Source organism: Oncorhynchus gorbuscha, linkage group LG05, assembly GCF_021184085.1.
Source record: "Oncorhynchus gorbuscha isolate QuinsamMale2020 ecotype Even-year linkage group LG05, OgorEven_v1.0, whole genome shotgun sequence".
In the NCBI taxonomy this organism is placed as follows: Eukaryota; Metazoa; Chordata; class Actinopteri; order Salmoniformes; family Salmonidae; genus Oncorhynchus; species Oncorhynchus gorbuscha.
This window is the reverse complement of record NC_060177.1, coordinates 71,110,947-71,128,978: the sequence shown is the minus strand read 5'-3', so window position 1 is coordinate 71,128,978 and position 18,032 is coordinate 71,110,947. Positions and strand designations below refer to the sequence as shown.

The window sequence follows — 18,032 nt, the reverse complement described above, 5'->3', positions numbered from 1 at the left end:
ATACATGTGTTTAGCAGATGTTATAAACGGGTGTAGTAAAAACATGCTTGTGTTTCTAGCTCTAACAGTGCAGTAATATCTAACAATTTCACAACAATACACACATCTAAAGTCAAGGAATGGAATTAAGAATATATAAATATTTGGGCGAGCAATGTCAGAGCGGAATAGACTAAGACAGTAGAATAGGATAGAATACAATATATACATATGAGATGGGTAAGGCAAAATATGTTAACATTAATAAAGTCACTGGTGTTCCATTTATTAAAGTGGCCAGTGATTCCAAGTCTATAAACTCAGCAAAAAAATAAATGTCCTCACTGCATTTATTTTCAGCAAACTTAACATGTGTAAATAGTTGTATGAACATAACAAGATTCAACAACTGAGACGTAAACTGAACATGTTCCACAGATATGTGACTAACAGAAATGGAATAATGTGTCCCTGAACAAAGGGGGGTCAAAAGTAACAGTCAGTATCTGGTGTGGCCATCAGCTGCATTAAGTACTGCAATGCATCTCCTCCTCATGGACTGCACCAGATTTGCCAGTTCTTGCTGTGAGATGTTACCCCACTCTTCCACCAAGGCCCTTGCCGTAGCCCTCACCCTCCGATCCAACAGATCCCAGATGTGCTCAATGGGATTGAGATCCAGGCTCTTCGCTGGCCAATGGCAGAACACTGGCATTCCTGTCTTGCAGGAAATCACGCACAGAACAAGCAGTATGGCTGGTGACATTGATATGTTAGAGGGTCATGTCAGGATGAGCCTGCAGGAAGGGTACCACATGAGGGAGAAGGATGTCTTCCCTGTAACGCACAGCGTTGAGATTTCCTGCAATGACAACAAGCTCAGTCTGATGCTGTGACACATCGCCCCAGACCATGACGGATCCTCCACCTCCAAATCGATCCCGCTCCAGAGTACAGGACTCGGTGTAACGCTCATTCCTTCAAAGATAAACGCGAATCCGACCATCACCCCTGGTGAGACATAACCTTAACTCGTCAGTGAAGAGCACTTTTTGCCAGTCCTGTCTGGTCCAGCGACTGTGAGTTTGTGCCCATAGGTGACGTTGTTGCCGGTGATGTCTGTTGAGGACCTGCCTACAACAGGCCTACAAGCCCTCAGTCCAGCCTCCCTCAGCCTATTGCGGACAGTCTGAGCACTGATGGAGGGATTGTGCGTTCCTGGTGTAACTCGGGCAGTAGTTGTTGTCGCCATCCTGTACCTGTCCCGCAGGTGTGATGTTCGGATGTACCGATCCTGTGCAGATGTTACACGTGGTCTGCCACTGCGAGGACAATCAGCTGTCCGTCCTGTCTCCCTGTAGCGCTGTCTTAGGCGTCTCACAGTACAGACATTGCAATTTATTGCCCTGGCCACATCTGCATGCCTCTTTGCAGCATGCCTAAGGCACATTCACGCAGATGAGCAGGGACTCTGGGCATCTTTCTTTTGGTGTTTTTCAGAGTCAGTAGAAAGGCCTCTTTAGTGTCCTGAGTTTCCAGAACTGTGACCTTAGTAGGTAATTATCTGCAATCTGTTAGTGTCTTAACGACTGTTCCACAGGTGCATGTTCATTCATTGTTTATGCTTCATTGAACAAGCATGGGAAACTGTATAAACCCTTTACAATGAAGATCTGTTAAGTTATTTGGATATTTACTAATTATCTTTGAAAGACAGGGTCCTGAAAAAGGGACGTTTCTTTTTTTGTTGAGTTTATATAGGGCAGCAGCCTCTGCTAGTGATGGCTATTTAACAGTCTGGCCTTGAGATAAAAGCTGTTTTTCAGTCTCTCGGTCCCAGTTTTGACGTACCTGTACTGATCTCGCCTTCTGGATGATAGCGGGGTGAACAGGCAGTGGCTCAGATGGTTGTTGTCCTTGATCTTTTGGGCCTTCCTGTGACATCTGGTGTTGTAGGTGTCCTGGAGGGTTCATGTGTGGGCAAGCGGTATGCTGATGTCAACGTTGTGAACAGAGGGGTGGCGGTGAGGTTATGGTATGGGCAGGCATAAGCTGCGGACAACAAACATTTTATTGATGGCAATTTTTGATTGCCTAGAGATACTGTGACAAGATCCTGAGGCCCATTGTCCTGCCATTCATCCGTCGCCATCACCTAATGTTTCAACATGATAATGCACGGCCCCACGTCACAAGGACCTGTACACAATTCCTGGAAGCAGAAAATGTCCCAGTTCTTCCATGGCCTGCATACTCACCAGACATGTCACCCATTGAGCCGGTTCGGGATGCTCTGGATCGACTTGTACAACAGCGTGTTCCAGTTCCTGCCAATATCCAGCAACTTCACACAGCCATTAAAGAGTGGGACAACATTCCACAGGCCACAATCAACAGCCTGGTCAACTCTATGCGAAGGAGTTGTGTTGCGCTGCATGAGGCAAATGGTGGTCACGCCCGATACTGACTGGTTTTCAGTTCCATACCCCTACTTTTTTTTAAGGTATCTGTGACCAACAGTTGCCTGTCTGTATTCCCAGTCATATGAAATCCATAGGTTAGGGCCTAATGAATGTATTTCAATTGACTGATTTCCTTTAAGTTAATTTAACTCAGTAAAATCTTTGAAGTTGTTGCATTTTGCGTTTAATTTTGTTCAGTATAGCTGGGTGTACCTAAATAAACTGACCACTGAGTATATCTATTGTCAAATAAATATAACAGTGATATGAGTCATAATGACCCCCATTAATATTTATCATAATTATTAATGGTAGTCCTGCTTATTCTAATTGTCTAGGTAAAAATATATTTTTCATGACACTGTTTCCATCACAAATGGCATCCTTATTCCCTATATAGTGTACTACTTTTGGTCTGTGGTCATGTAGGTAATAGGGTGCCATTTGGGATGGAAACATTGTTATAGCACACTTGACTTCTGTAAAGACTCGTCATGCATTTAGCCATGTGAGTGGTATTTTAGTATGGCAATAGATGTTTTGTATAAGAATGATCACCGAACACACACAGAACTCGAATTGATAAGTAATCTAGTCAAATATACAAAAATTCCACAAAATATATGCAACATGAGTTAGATTGACATAATTTACACACAAAACATTTATTGGATTTGTGACCTGATTTACAGTACAGTAGAATAATGCCACTTCGGTCCAAAAGAGAGCTGAATCTATCAATCATAATGACTGGTTGATTAAAAAAGAGCTGACCAATGGGCTGGCTGCTGCAGGAGTCATAGGTTAGACAACATTGTTGCTATTACCCCCAGCTGGTCTATCTGACACTCAACCACGTCACTCTCTGAAACACACACATATATAGGAACACTTCATTATGGTGCAGGAGCTTCACAATACTTAGGAGAGGAACAGGAGCTCAAGCAGTAGAACATTTTAGGTGCCAGTAGTCAACTCCGCTGAGTTCTTGCTGAAGTCAAGCACTGAGGACCACAACAGACAACACTTGTAACGCTTGTGCCCAATCCCAAATTAACCCCTTCTCCCTATGCTGTGGAACTGGTGTATACATTACGCAGCCAGCAACATATACTCTACGTTGCACAACCAAAATCTGCTAATACAATCTAGTCAATGAAAAGTAGCTGGTTTTTACCGATATCATATAAATCAGGCCAAACGTCTTGTAAATCGTCTCATTATTGCACTTTGGACCGAAGATCAATAAACTCACCTTGCTAGTTTGTCTACGGAACAGATATGCACAGAAGTGCACTTCCTGGCCAGTGTTTGTAGTTTAGTTTACTGGATACTGTCACTCAGTGCTCACAGTATGTGAGATCAACGGTCAATGCTCTCTGGCATGTGCATCGTAAGTAACACTTTCAATTGATTATCTGAACCATTTCTATGGATAATCTGCATACATTTCCGCGACCGAGACGATGAGTAATTGCTATGTATAAACTACAATTCCCATGATTAAATTTAAAGAACGTTGATAAATCAGGTGATCAACCAGAAGGAGGCTTCGTTCTGTCAGCTTGCTGTCTCTTCCCCTCTAGACGTCGGAAGAACAGCAATGTGTGCCCGGTAAGCTTACCGATTCATATATTTAGCTGTTTTCCGTGCAAAGATTCGGTCAGAAAATATACTTTGTGAAATACGTGTGTGTAGGATCAATTGTTATCTGGTATGAATGAGCGAACTAACTTCTTGAGCCGTGGCTTTGTTCGACAGGATTGCATGCATATTTAAATCCACTTGATCAATTCGCAACGACTGTCTATTGTTTTTACAGACAGGCTGATTAGCAAGATAGTTGCAATTTTGCATTCAAGTAGCTGCGAACTAGCTTTTTATTACAGCCCAGTTTGTCTTGGCCTATGGCAAAAAATATATAATCTGCCATTTTCACTTTCTGTTCCTAGATCGTGTTCCTTGTTTTTAGAGATATAATAGTCTCCCCACATGACATGTTATTCTTGTGACAAAGGCATGAATCTCCACATTACAGGAAAGGGAGGGTGAGAAAAAAGTAACACTGGTCTTTAGAACATCCCTTCCATTTCAATCTGAAGGCATGGTTCGTTTTATGGCTAGATACGTAAATACTGAGTCGGAGTCGTATGGTCTGCAACTCAACATAAAGTGGATCTCAAAGGTCTCTCTGTTCCTTGTGCGTTGTGGATGAATTGTGCAGGTAAAAGCAAAAGGGCGGCTTTAGAGTATTGAGATGTCCCCTTGACTATGTGCCTTTAGAGATAACCAGGGAGTTTTAACAGTCCGATTATATACGAGTCTTGCAGATTATCTAGAGGCCAAAGGTTTCTCTGCAAGACAGACTTTGACACAGTCTCAGTGAAATCGCTAACCCTGCAGCAGAGAATACCAGACTGGAAAGCAAAGCAATACATTATCTCACCTTTCTCTGCAGTCAAAACAGCTCACTGTATTATTCTTAGATGGTAACCAGAGATCCAGTGTGTACTATAATGATTTCCAACTCCTTGTCATTCATTATCATGCTTAACAGTGTTTGGCTTGACAATGACAGCAATGGGGTTGACAAGGTCACATACAAATCAGGGACCAGGTTTGTGAGTTGGACCTTCAAGACCAGTAATATTGAGCTGTAATTATTTTTTTCTCTATAGTCAGAAGTGTAAAGTACTACTTAATTAAGTAGTTTTTGGGGGGCATCTTTACTTTACATTTTTGACCACTTTTACTCCACTACATTCCTAATTAAAATAATGTCATTTTACTCCACTACATTCCTAATTAAAATAATGTCATTTCACTCCACTACATTCCTAATTAAAATAATGTCATTTTACTCCATACATTTTTCCTGACACGCAAAAGTACTAGCTACATTTCGAATGCTTAGCAGGACAGTTCAGACTTAATCAAGAGAACATCCCAGGTCAACCCTACTGTCTCTGCTCTGGTGGACTCACTAACACACATGCTTTGTTTGTAAATGTCTGAGTTTTGGAGTGTCCCCTGGCTATCCCTAAAATAATCAAACAAAAACATTGTGCCCTCTGGTTTGCTTAATATAAGGAATGTGAAATTATTTTTACTTTTGGTACTTTAGTATATTTTACAAATTACATTTTTACATCTGATACTTAAGTATATTTAAAAGTAAATACTTTTACTCAAGTAGTATTTTATTGGGTGACTTTCACGTTTACTTGAGTCATTTTTCTATTAAGGTATCTTTACTTTTACTCAAGTATGACAATTGGGTACTTTTTCCACCACTGTCTATAGTGTCCAGCCCATCGAGTGGACCACTGACTGTAAGAGCCAGAAGTGAGTATTGTGTGTGTGTGTGTGTGTGTGTGTGTGTGTGTGTGTGTGTGTGTGTGTGTGTGTGTGTGTGTGTGAGAACTAACTGTATGTTCTCTCCAGTTATGATGGAATAGTCTTGGTGACGCAGAGTTATGACACGCTGCCCAAGGAGCTGCAATGTCTGAAAGCACCTCTGCTGGACTACAGCTCTGTGAGTCACACAACAACATATAGATAGATGAATATATCACTACTTTTTTCCTCTCCCCTATCATTTTTCCTCCTCATCTCTCTCCTTTCTCCCTTTCTCTAGGTGGACTGTGGTCTGGGAGATGAGGTGGTGGTGTTGAAGGTTCCGGGGTTGCCTGGTAACCGCTTGGTGTTTGCGTCCACCGGGCCCGTTAACCGGGACTACGATGATGTCAGACGCTTCAGTGACGCAGCTGTTAATGGCATCAAGAGGTCAGTCAACACCATACACACACACAAATGGTATCAAGAGGTTACTGTGTGTGTGTGTGTCCCATTCATTACCATATACTGTATGGGTGTTTCTTCAGGGCCATGAAAGCAGGCATGCAGCGCCCCCTTCTGGTCTGTCCTCGCCATAGCAGCTATGACAGGAGCACCCTGGTGGCTGCCCTAGGTGCCCTGCACGCCCTCTACATGGTGAGAACTATCCTATGAAAAACAGAATATATACCAGTACACTGATTAATGCTCCCATAGTTGTTTTTTATTGTACAATGTTTCGACCTGAAGAACTTTCAGGCACTCCTGTGACCATAAACCCCTATACCCTTATTCAAATAAACTTTGCACACATATGGAGCTCTAGAAAATCAATTATCTTGCACCAAATATGGTGCTGACATTTATTGTCTCTTTTTCTCACTCTCTCTTTTTCCATTTCCTTCTCTCTCTCAGCCTCTGGAAGTGAGGGAGGCGTCTGTGAAGCCTAGCCAGTATAAGGTGTGTGTTCTGGGGCTGTGGGTGGAACAGGAGGCCCAGGGGAAGGAGTTGGTGGATCTGGCCTCTGCTCTGGAGAGTGGACGGTGGGTCACACACACACATTTTCACAACTTAGTGATCCCTCTTATGGGGAGAGGTTTTTAAATGTATTAGATCTGGGGAAAAAAGGTTTTTGTTAGTTTTTAAAAAAGCAATCTTTCTCTCTTCTGCTGACTACCCCATCTCTCTCTTTCTCCAGGCTGGCTTGCCGCGACATAGGAGGGTCCGATCCTGAGAGGATGGCTGCTCCTCGTGTAGCTGAGTACATCCAGGCCCTCTTTAAGGACAGCCCAGTGCAGGTGAGAGATGATTTTCTCATACATCCAAAAAGGAAAAGGTGATTTCTATCTCCCAAAAAGACAGCAACAACAAAGTGATTTTGTGATTCAGGTGCTTTTTTTATTAGTTAAAAAAGCTGATCTGTTTCGACCTCAATCGGTCTTTGTCAAAGCTTTGTTGCAAGTCTCTTTCGGAGATGCAATCACCTTTCATTTTTGGGAATATGACTTTACCCAGATGAGCTCTCCATTCTGTACCAGCCTTTAGTAGTGCCAGCATATCTAAACTTGTCTCATGTATTTCACTAATATGTTAATGTGATGAAGCTGAGCCACCCTGTCTTTCTCAGGTAGATGTGGTGAGTGATCTGAAGGTGCTGGAGAAGGAGTACCCTTGCCTCGCTGCTGTCAACCGCTGTGCCAATGGTAAGTGTGTGTGTCAGACCTGGGTTCAAATATCTCAATTACTTGTACATACATTCACAGTAAGTATTCAGATCTCTTATTTGAATAGTAGTTGAATATTTGAAAATACTCATACACTCCCATGTATTTGAAAATGCTCTAATATTCTATCTGTTTTTTTACAAATAACCATTCAAATACTCAAATAAAAGTACTTGTTTTGGGCTGTTTATTTGAAAATACTCAAATACACAGAGAAAAGTATTTTAAATACCAGATACTCAAATTTACATGTATTTGAACCTAGGTCTGGTGTGTCTGTGTTTTTCATCCGTGTGTTTGTCTCTTATAGCTGTGCCTCGTCACCAGGCCAGAGTGATCAAGCTGCAGTACTGTGGAGAAGGACCAGTCCAACACACACTGATGCTGGTCGGCAAGGTGAGAGGGAGAGTGTGGAAGAAGGGAAGATGATGGTGGCGATAAAGGGGGTGGGGTGTTCTTATCATGTCACGAACATGTTTTTGGATGTAACATGTTTGTGTGTGTTTCTCTCAGGGCATCACCTATGACACCGGTGGAGCTGACATCAAGGCTGGTGGCTTCATGGCTGGCATGCACAGAGACAAGTGTGGTGCTGCTGCCGTGGCTGGGTTCTTCCAGGTTCAACAACTAGCACTTTGACACTATTTAGTTATCACTAGAGGATGGTAGTTAGAGATGTTTCATAGTCCCTCATAGTCTGCTACTCCTGCTAACATGTAGCTCTGTTCTGTCCTGTCAGGTCCTGGCCAAACTCAAGCCTAAGCATCTGAAGGTGGTCGGTGCCATGGCGATGGTCAGGAACAGCGTGGGCTCAGGTCAGTGTGATGACATAGGGGTAGGGGTTTCACAAATGGAATAATAAAAATAGATTTTCATATAAGATTCTATTTCTATAGTTTTCACCTAATGAGTGTACAGTTGGTGTCTTCCCTCTCTCCTATCTCTCTCTGTGTTGTCTCTCTCTGACTGAATGAGGGTTTAAGGGGTGTGTGTTGTGGTTCTCTTCTTTCAGACTGCTACGTAGCTGATGAGTTGGTGGTGTCCCGTGCGGGTCGCAGAGTTCGTGTGGGGAACACGGACGCTGAGGGACGCATGGTGATGGTCGACCTGCTCTGTGAAATGAAGGAGAAAGTGAGAATACACAACTCTATTCCCTCTTCTCTCCATCTCTCCCTCTGTTTCTCGTGTCCAACCCATTCTGTCACCTTAATCTCACCTCTTCCTGTCAAAAACTGACCGACTGTCAGTCAGTGACTTTATACGCCTTCCAGGTCAAGGGGCAAGACCTTTAATGTGTGCGTATATCTGTTTAAGTCCCAAAACAGGTGTCACTGGATATGTTTGCATGCAGCATTCTAGGGGATAGCTGTTGATGACAATGTAAAATTAGGTTTAAAGTTTAATTTCTTGGCAGGATGTTTCGTCAAGTGTAATAATACCCTCTATCTCCTCTCCAGGCGGTACGTGAGGTGTCTCCTCAGCTGTTTACCATTGCCACGCTGACAGGACATGCCATCAGAGCCATGGGACCAAACTACTCTGTGAGGACTGGACCATATACACACTGTACTCTACCATACACACACAGTACAATACAACACACTGGCCATGGTGACAATTTTGTTTGATTAAATTTTTTGTCCCCTTTTAGATCATCATGGACAACGGAGCTGCCCAACGCTCTGGCAATGCCCGGCAGTGGCAGAAAGGTGAGACGCTCTGCACATGCATACATATACAGTGGGGCAAAAAAGTATTTAGTCAGCCACCAATTGTGCAAGTTCTCCCACTTAAAAAATGAGAGAGGCCTGTAAGTTTCATCATAGGTACACTTCAACTATGACAGACAAAATGAGAAAACAAAATCCACGAAATCACATTGTAGGATTTTTTTATGAATTTATTTGCAAATTATGGTGGAAAATAAGTATTTGGTCAATAACAAAAGTTTATCTCAATACTTTGTTATATACCCTTTGTTGGCAATGTCAGAGGTCAAATGTTTTCTGTAAGTCTTCAGAAGGTTTTCACACACTGTTGTTGGTATTTTGGCCCATTCCTCCATGCAGATCTCCTCTAGAGCAGTGATGTTTTGGGGCTGTTGCTGGGCAACACGGACTTTCAACTCCCTCCAAAGATTTTCTATGGGGTTGAGATCTGAAGACTGGCTAGGCCACTCCAGGACCTTGAAATGCTTCTCACGAAGCCACTCCTTCGTTGCCCGGGCGGTGTGTTTGGGATCATTGTCATGCTGAAAGACCCAGCCACGTTTCATCTTCAATGCCCTTGCTGATGGAAGGTTGTTTTCACTCAAAATGTCACGATACATGGCCCCATTCATTCTTTCCATTACACGGATCAGTCGTCCTGGTCCCTTTGCAGAAAAACAGCCCCAAAGCATGATGTTTCCACCCCCATGCTTCACAGTAGATATGGTGTTCTTTGGGTGCAACCCAGCATTCTTTGTCCTCCAAACACGACGAGTTGAGTTTTTACCAAAAAGTTATATTTTGGTTTCATCTAACCATATGACATTCTCCCAATCTTCTTCTGGATCATCCAAATGCTCTCTAGCAAACTTCAGACGGGCCTGGACATGTACTGACTTAAGCAGGGGGACACGTCTGGCACTGCAGGATTTGAGTCCCTGGTGGTGTAGTGTGTTACTGATGGTAGGCTTTGTTACTTTTGTCCCAGCTCTCTGTAGGTCATTAACTAGGTCCCCCGTGTGGTTATGGAATTTTTGCTCATCGTTCTTGTGATCATTTTAACCCCACGGGGTGAGATCTTGCGTGGAGCCCCAGATCGAGGGAGATTATCAGTGGTCTTGTATGTCTTCCATTTCCTAATAATTGCTCCCACAGTTGATATCTTCAAGCCAAGCTGCTTACCTATTGCAGATTCAGTCTTCCCAGCCTGGTGCAGGTCTACAATTTTGTTTCTGGTGTCCTTTGACAGCTCTTTGGTCTTGGCCATAGTGGAGTTTGGAGTGTGACTGTTTGAGGTTGTGGACAGGTGTCTTTTATACTGATAACAAGTTCAAACAGGTGCCATTAATACAGGTAACGAGTGGAGGACAGAGGAGCCTCTTAAAGAAGAAGTTACAGGTCTGTGAGAGCCAGAAATCTTGCTTGTTTGTAGGTGACCACATAGTTATTTTCCACCATAATTTGCAAATAAATTCATTAAAAATCCTACAATGTGATTTTCTGGATTTTTTTTTCTCGCATTTTGTCTGTCATAGTTGAAATGTACCTATGATGAAAATGACAGGCCTCATCTTTTTAAGTGGGAGAACTTGCACAATTGGTGGCTGACTAAATACTTTTTTGCCCCACTGTACATACAGGATACTATTCATTCAAACCAGAGTTTACAGGTCTGAATGTGGGTTTTCTGGGTTGGACATGGTTTAATGTGTTAGTCCTATTTCTTTCTCCCTCTGTGTAGCGGGGGAGGTGCTGGGTGATCTGTTTGAGGTGTCCAGTATCAGGCGTGAGGACTATGACTTCCATAAGGGGAAGTCTGAGTACGAGGAGATTCTGCAGAGCAACAACCTGCCATCCTCTGCTACTCCCCGCGGACATCAGACCCCCGCTGCCTTCCTCATCATGGCCTCTGGGCTGGACAAGGTACACGCACATCCCACACCACACAGACACACAATGCTCCAGCTCTTTTCACAGCCCTGGATCGAACATAATCTGTGTTTGTTTCCCTCCATTAGTATGGTGTGGACTCTGGCAGTCCTCTGCCATACTCTCACATCGACATCGCTGGCTCCAGCGGCCCTTTCCCCGGTGTACCCACCGGAGCGCCAGTCCTTGCCATGGCTACCAACTACATCCTGCCCAGCGCCTAGCAACCCAACTACACCCTGCCCAGTGCTTAGCAACCTTGTGATATAAGAATGTGTAGAATGTACCCTACTCTGTCCTGAGTTATATCACATATAACCGTCCTAATATGGTAGTGCCAGTATAATTTGATATATTACACAAAGAATAAGAACACAGACATCATCAATGGTGTGATATTGGCAGTTAATTTCAAACATTCCAAGAGCTCAGGTTGTTGTTCGATAGATTCTGTTTCTAAGATCATGCTAATATATATCCATCCAACCTTAAGTGTCCCAAATGTTTTACCCCCATGTCTAACATGAGTCACTGTATTGAATACTCTCAGGGGAGAAATGACATGCTCTTGTGTTCATCCAATTTATACACGTGAAACTTGAGATGAGTGGCAAGTCAAATGGTTGTGTGCTTCAATAAAATAATCGATTTTCAATGTTTACTTATTTCAATAACCAATGTTAACATCTGTAGGGCCAGGAATTGTGGAATGGCAGGTATATAGGTTAGAGGTAGGCCACCAATCACATATATAAAATATGGTTGTCTATTTGGGGAAATCCATTTTTAAACAATTGTATGCTGAATATGGAAGCTATAGTTTATCTTAATGACAAATGTAATACATTTGAATGGTGCATGGACTGTTTGCAACAAAACATAGGAATTTATGACAAGTCTCCCAAAAAATGCATGCTGGGAAAGCTCAGACAAACCTAATGCAGCAGCGCATAGACAGTTGCATATCACTCAAACAAATGGGTTAAAGTAATATGAGTCAAAGTAAAACCAGAGAACATGTATACATAGCTGAGGTTGAAATATCGGAGTCATTTTACTGTTTTGAAAATTAAACTGGAGAACATTTTGCGCCATCGAACTTCCTTATTTTGAAAATAGGTTGTAACATATACAATTTTGGATCAACGTATGCGTATGAACAAATGCCTAAAACTATATCAAAGAGAGATTATTGTGCCTCAATTTCTTCAGTGGGAGGAGTCGAAGGCGTCCATTATTAAACGGAAATGACGATTGACGCTTAAAACGACACGTTAGCGCGCGTTTGTGATCAACAGACCGTTTCCCCTCCAACTAGAGAAGAGAACTCTTGTCGCATTTTGAGAAGCGAGGAAGGGAGCTCTTTTTTACATTTTTTTTTAAAAATCCAAGCCAGCATTTTTAGACAGCAGGACCAAAGTTGAAGGAGAAGGTCTCAGGAAATAATTTTGTATTTCTACTACATACAAACAGACTCGACAATGTTTGAGGCTCGCTTGGTACAGGGATCCATCCTGAAGAAGGTTTTGGAGGCTCTGAAGGACCTGATCACGGAGGCCTGTTGGGACGTGAGCTCGTCGGGTATCTCTCTTCAGAGTATGGACTCGTCCCACGTCTCCCTAGTTCAGCTCACTCTCCGCAGCGACGGATTCGACTCCTACCGTTGTGACCGCAACCTCGCAATGGGAGTCAATCTTAGCAGGTTAGTGGAACTGATTTTGAGTATGACAGCATGATTGTCAAGGTTAGTTACTTTGCCTAGAGAACAATAATGTCGTTAGTTTAGCAGGGAGGTAACTAGTTTAAGATTTTATTGTCGCTAGTAAGCTAAGTTAACCATGTTCTTTTGTTGGCGTGGCTTTAGTATTCTACTTTTTACTGTGGTGAGGACATTTTTGACGTTCAAGTCTCGTGCAACGCCTCGTGTTATTTTCAGAAGTTAAAAGTTTGTAGACAATGTTTTTTTCCTGGAAAACTGATGTCGACCGGTTGCAGCGTAACATGCATGTAATAAAGCCGCCTTTTGAAAGTGACGTCACTTGAGCGCCAAATCGCTGGTTGAAGGTTGGCGGGAATTTCGCGAACCCGCCAAGTTCAGGTGACGTCAGTCACTATTGTTTGAAGTTGGCTGTTTGCTAAATGGAGCATACGATCACGTTTACTAGCTATATGAAATCACTTTGTATATTATCTCATAAATGCTTATGTATAATTTAGCCACTAACGTGTAGCAGAGCTTCTAGACAATGGTGCTCCGTGCAGTGTCATGACGGCCTAACCAAAATTGCATTTGATTGACATACACAGCCTATGGAAAGAGCAGGTTTAAATATGCTAATAAAAATATTGCCGTATAAACAAAGCATATCAAATCAATTTTCATATTTTGTGCTTCAGCAAGCTTTTTTTGAGTGAAATTATGACTGGTCTACCACTCTCCCTCCTAGTATGTCAAAGATCCTGAAGTGTGCTGGAAATGAGGACATCATCACTCTCAGAGCAGAGGACAACGCAGACACACTTGCCCTAGTCTTCGAGACACTCAGTGAGTACCTTTATCCATCAAGTAATATCTATACTTTTACAGTAGGGATATTTCATTTTGCAGCTGGAATGATAGAAGAATTTAATCTGTAGTAGGACGACTTGAATTCCCTGGACCCATGGTAAACCACTGCTATCATATATGCTTGGTCATGTATTAAATGTTTAATTAGATGTCAGTGTTAACCTGTTCTTCTCTTAGACCAGGAGAAAGTGTCGGACTATGAGATGAAGTTGATGGATCTCGATGTAGAACAGTTGGGAATCCCAGTAAGTGTTCTCCCAATATTCAATTAAGTAAAAGTTCTAAACTTCTCTTTAGAGTGTGCTATTTGAACCATACTTGTGGCAGTAGCGTTTGACACTTGTCACCAGACCATGCCATGTTGGTTGTCACGTTCTCACCCCTCTCTTACCCTCTAGGAGCAGGAGTACAGCTGTGTGGTCAAGATGCCATCGGGGGAGTTTGCCCGTATCTGCCGTGACCTGTCTCAGATTGGTGACGCCGTCATGATCTCTTGCGCCAAGGATGGCGTTAAGTTCTCGGCCACGGGGGAGCTGGGCACTGGCAACGTCAAGCTGTCCCAAACCAGCAACGTGGACAAGGAGGAGGAAGCGGTACGTATGGGGAGGAGACCTGGGTCTGTATCCCAAATTATTCCCTATATAATTTGATCCCTGGGGTGAAGTGTGAGAAACTGCATGTCAGATGGACAATGAACATGTCAGCCAGAATGGCCATCAGCTCGGTAAAGGTTGTTCTCTTGGACAACAGATTTGCAGTTTTGTCTGGGATCACTGGAAGCTTCGATGTTGAATTAAATGTAAATATTTTCTCTCCCATTCCTTCCTCTTAGGTGAGTATTGAGATGAACGAGCCAGTCCAGCTGATCTTTGCTCTCAACTACCTCAACTTCTTCACCAAGGCCACACCCCTCTCTAAGACAGTCATCCTAAGCATGTCTGCAGACATCCCCCTAGGTAGGTAACCTGCTCCTGCCCCATAACCTCTACCCCATACACACAGCCTATAAGGTACTGTACATTGTTTTCTGATGTCTGGCTGATCTTTTCTTTGACAGTGGTGGAGTACAAGATAGCTGACATGGGCCATGTCAAGTACTACCTGGCGCCCAAGATTGACGAGGAGGCTTCCTAAACCTCCCTGGTCCAAATTTCCAATGGGGGGGGGGGTTCATGTTCCTTCCTGTGGGTGGGAGGAGGATCTTGTTGGCGGGTGGGAAAGAGATGGCTGGCTGACTTTGTCTGCATCATTGCATCGCTATAGTGTTTTATTTGGATACGTTTGTTTATCAGCAGTTTTACTGACTTTTTAGTTGCTAATCTTACCTGGCCAGCTGTCTGTGAGGAAGATCAACAGAACTCCATGCTCCCCTTGTTCCCTCTTCTGTCTGGAAAACAAATGCTCATTCCAGTTTGTAGATATGTCTGTATATATGTTCTGTGGTCATGTTCACCACTCCAACTTTTTATTCTTGAACCCCAATAAATAAATAATTTGATTTTGATTTACAATATGTATTTTCTATCTGCTACCACGAGGTGGGGCCCATGACTATAAAATAATCAGAACTTTCTCAGTGCTATTTCATTTGCAGTTTTCCTGGGCATAGATGGACCAGTTTGACAAATTACTTGCAATGGAAAATCTTGTTTGAACACATGTTTATTCCAGTATTGGGGTTGATCTGTGTCCCTGAAAAATAATATATGCCTCTTAACATACTCTTGTTTTTAAGGGAAACTTTTTCCAGATTAATTTACCAAAGTATTTAGACAATTGGTGCATGTTTTAATAAGGATCTGCCCTTTTCATTTTTTTTTGCTTAAAACGACACACCCAAATCTAACTGCCTATAGCACAAGCATTGAAGCAAGGATATGCATATTCTTGATACCATTTGAAAGGAAACGCTTACGTTTGTGGAAATGTGAAATTAATGTAGGAGAATATAACGCGTTAGATCTGATAAAAGAAAGTACTTTATTTTTATTGTCTGATGCAAGAGGCCATAACATTAGTCCAGGCCAGGTGCAATTTTGATTTTTGCCACTAGATGGCAAGTGTGCCAAATTTTAAACTGATCCGATGAAACATTGCATTTCTGTTCAAAATGTATGAAGACTGCCCAAATGTGCCTAATTTGTTTATTAATAACTTCATGTTCAAAATTGTGCACTCTAAAACAATAGCATGGTGTTAACTGTAATAGCTACTGTAAATTGTACCATGCAGTTAGCTTAAACTTCTTGTTAATCTTTCTGGCAATATCAGATATGTCCTGGGAAATGTTCTTGTTACTAACAACCTCATGCTAATCGCATTAGCCTAGGTTAGCTCAACCATCCCCTGGGGGACCCACTGATCCTGCTAGTTCCCACAAACCATATAGGGTCTGGTATTTCTTCAATCCCCCTACCGATTGGTGTAATGTGAGTTGATCACAGATATGTGGTTTCTACCTAGTCTTAAAATGCTTCTTTGGTTTGACAATGACAGTTGTCAAGGGCACACAGATCTGGGACCAGGCTATAGCAATCAAAATCCAAGCTTTTTACAATCAAAACCGTTTTGACTGCTGTAAATAGTAGCTTGGACCCAGATCTGTTTGCCCTTGACAACTGTCATTGTCAAACCAAACTGTTTGGCATTATGGCACAACCACTGGCACTCATGCTATAAGTGAATAGGTTATGTCCTCTAGCAATTCTCTCTACGGGCCTAGCCAACACAGCTCTTGTCAGTCTGGGTTTTCTAAAACCCTAATCCCATCGGTACATCTGGCTTCAGATGTATACTCAATTTTAGCACTTCACTGGGTTCAACCAGCCCAAAAGCAACAAAGGGGAGGGCTGGATTATAATCTCACTGTAGATTGCATTTCTACATTATCCCTTTCCCAGCTACCACAGGCTCTCTCAAAACTAATCTGCTGAGCTGCATTGCGTTAGTATCCACAGCAACCAGGGGAGAAATTAGTTTTTTTCCCCCTCAACCTTCATTTCAAGTTAAATCATCATGGGTTCTGTGACCAATTTCTACTGAAGGTAAAAATAACTACTGCCTCAGGTTGCTCCAGGCAATGCTTCCATCCTTCTCTGGTTACAAACTTAGGTGGACTTCTGATTAATTCTATATGTGAGTGGTTAATGAAATATTGAGGCAGCTATGACGGTTCAACTGGACACTTCCATTTATCAGTCTTCCTCTGGTGACAGGTCTGTCTCTGCGTAGCCCCTGCATTTGTCTTATATAGTTATTTCTGCCCAAGTATTCTAATAATTTAAAAGTACATTAACAAGCATTACTGCTGCACAGTCTAACAATTCACCCCTTCACATCTCTTGAGCCAGACATCTCATAAATTTAGCCTATAGAGTTTTCCTTCTCTGCTTTACATGTTTTGTATACAGTTAGCTTTTCTCTCTGGCCTGGAGTGCCCTTTCTGTCTATTCAGCCTTTTCTGCTCATTACTCTACTGCACTTATCTCTCTAGTCCATTCCTTTCTCGTTCCCTCTGCTTTTTCTGTCTGGTCTGTAAACTGCTTTTTAGAGGACTGGGATTTGCGCCAGAGACGGGGTGAGATAAGGGGACAGGGTGAGACGCGGCCTCTGTGTCCCCCTCCCCTCAGATGCAAAAGGAGATTATCCAGTACTGAGAATACTTAGGCTTGCGTGTCAATCGTCTCTATTGCTCTCTCCCCTCACATGAAAAAATAGTATAGTACACTACGGTATAAATACGATAGTATACACTAGTGTTTTTGCTGTATTCAATGTAGTGTTGCGGACATGATTGTAGTATTTACTCTTGTGTTTTTGTTTAGTTATTTTTGTAATATACATGTGGTCTTTCTCCTTGAGGAAACCTACTGGACAAATACTAAAAGAGCAAATATTCCATAGCCTGTAGGTATTTAGGACTGGAGTCTGTACAGATAGTTAAGAGCTGCTCTTTTCTATAACTTGGAGATATACACAACAAACTTTGGGACTGGTAGGGACATCTCAGGGTATCATGCCTTCTATCCCTCTTCTCAGTGTAGCTGTCTGGTTGAAGATCAGGTTTGACAATGTACAAGGGGGAGGGAGGGGTGGTGGAGTTCACCTTTTGTCTTCCTCGACTTGATTTAAAAAAACGAATGAATATATATTTTTAAAGAGGATAAAACAGGTGATGGGGTTAGGTTTAAGAGGAAGGGTTGGGAATAGGATACAAACCCAGTTTAGGGTATGGTTGGGGGGGGGGTGAATAACTTTATTAAAAATAGAAAGTAGGGGATGGAAACTTGTTTTTCAGGATACTGGTGGGATGTGTGGTTGTGGT

At 42.5% G+C, this 18,032-nt stretch overlaps 2 protein-coding genes and 1 pseudogene across 2 annotated transcripts; 2 read left to right on the top strand and 1 right to left on the bottom strand.

Moving 5' to 3' along the window:
• The first annotated feature begins 3,850 nt into the window (after positions 1-3,850).
• On the top strand, positions 3,851-11,794 carry LOC124036452 (putative aminopeptidase W07G4.4). Its single transcript, XM_046351057.1, has 16 exons — positions 3,851-4,055; positions 5,745-5,786; positions 5,886-5,976; positions 6,079-6,227; positions 6,326-6,434; positions 6,693-6,820; positions 6,976-7,075; positions 7,405-7,480; positions 7,812-7,897; positions 8,015-8,119; positions 8,241-8,316; positions 8,514-8,632; positions 8,959-9,042; positions 9,153-9,210; positions 10,952-11,133; positions 11,229-11,794. Exons 1-16 carry the CDS (start codon positions 4,045-4,047, stop codon positions 11,361-11,363), a joined length of 1,551 nt encoding a protein of 516 aa, XP_046207013.1. The 5' UTR covers positions 3,851-4,044; the 3' UTR covers positions 11,364-11,794.
• A 618-nt stretch (positions 11,795-12,412) lies between these two features.
• Positions 12,413-15,212, top strand: LOC124036453 (proliferating cell nuclear antigen-like). The gene is made up of 6 exons (XM_046351058.1): positions 12,413-12,841; positions 13,587-13,684; positions 13,886-13,953; positions 14,107-14,301; positions 14,541-14,664; positions 14,766-15,212. The coding sequence occupies exons 1-6, from the start codon at positions 12,621-12,623 to the stop codon at positions 14,840-14,842; spliced, it is 783 nt and encodes a 260-aa protein (XP_046207014.1). The 5' UTR covers positions 12,413-12,620; the 3' UTR covers positions 14,843-15,212.
• Positions 15,213-17,550: 2,338 nt separating this feature from the next.
• On the bottom strand, positions 17,551-17,606 carry LOC124036780 (annotated as a pseudogene).
• Positions 17,607-18,032: the final 426 nt, after the last annotated feature.

Coding starts and splice junctions, on each gene's coding strand:
- LOC124036453 (XM_046351058.1), top strand. CDS start 12,621: ATGTTTGAGGCTCGCTTGGTACAGGGATCCATCCTGAAGAAGGTTTTG. Junction 12,842..13,586: donor ATGGGAGTCAATCTTAGCAG/GTTAGTGGAACT, acceptor TCTCCCTCCTAG/TATGTCAAAGATCCTGAAGT. Junction 14,302..14,540: donor TGGACAAGGAGGAGGAAGCG/GTACGTATGGGG, acceptor CCTTCCTCTTAG/GTGAGTATTGAGATGAACGA.
- LOC124036452 (XM_046351057.1), top strand. Junction 5,787..5,885: donor ACTGACTGTAAGAGCCAGAA/GTGAGTATTGTG, acceptor TGTTCTCTCCAG/TTATGATGGAATAGTCTTGG. Junction 9,043..9,152: donor CCATGGGACCAAACTACTCT/GTGAGGACTGGA, acceptor GTCCCCTTTTAG/ATCATCATGGACAACGGAGC.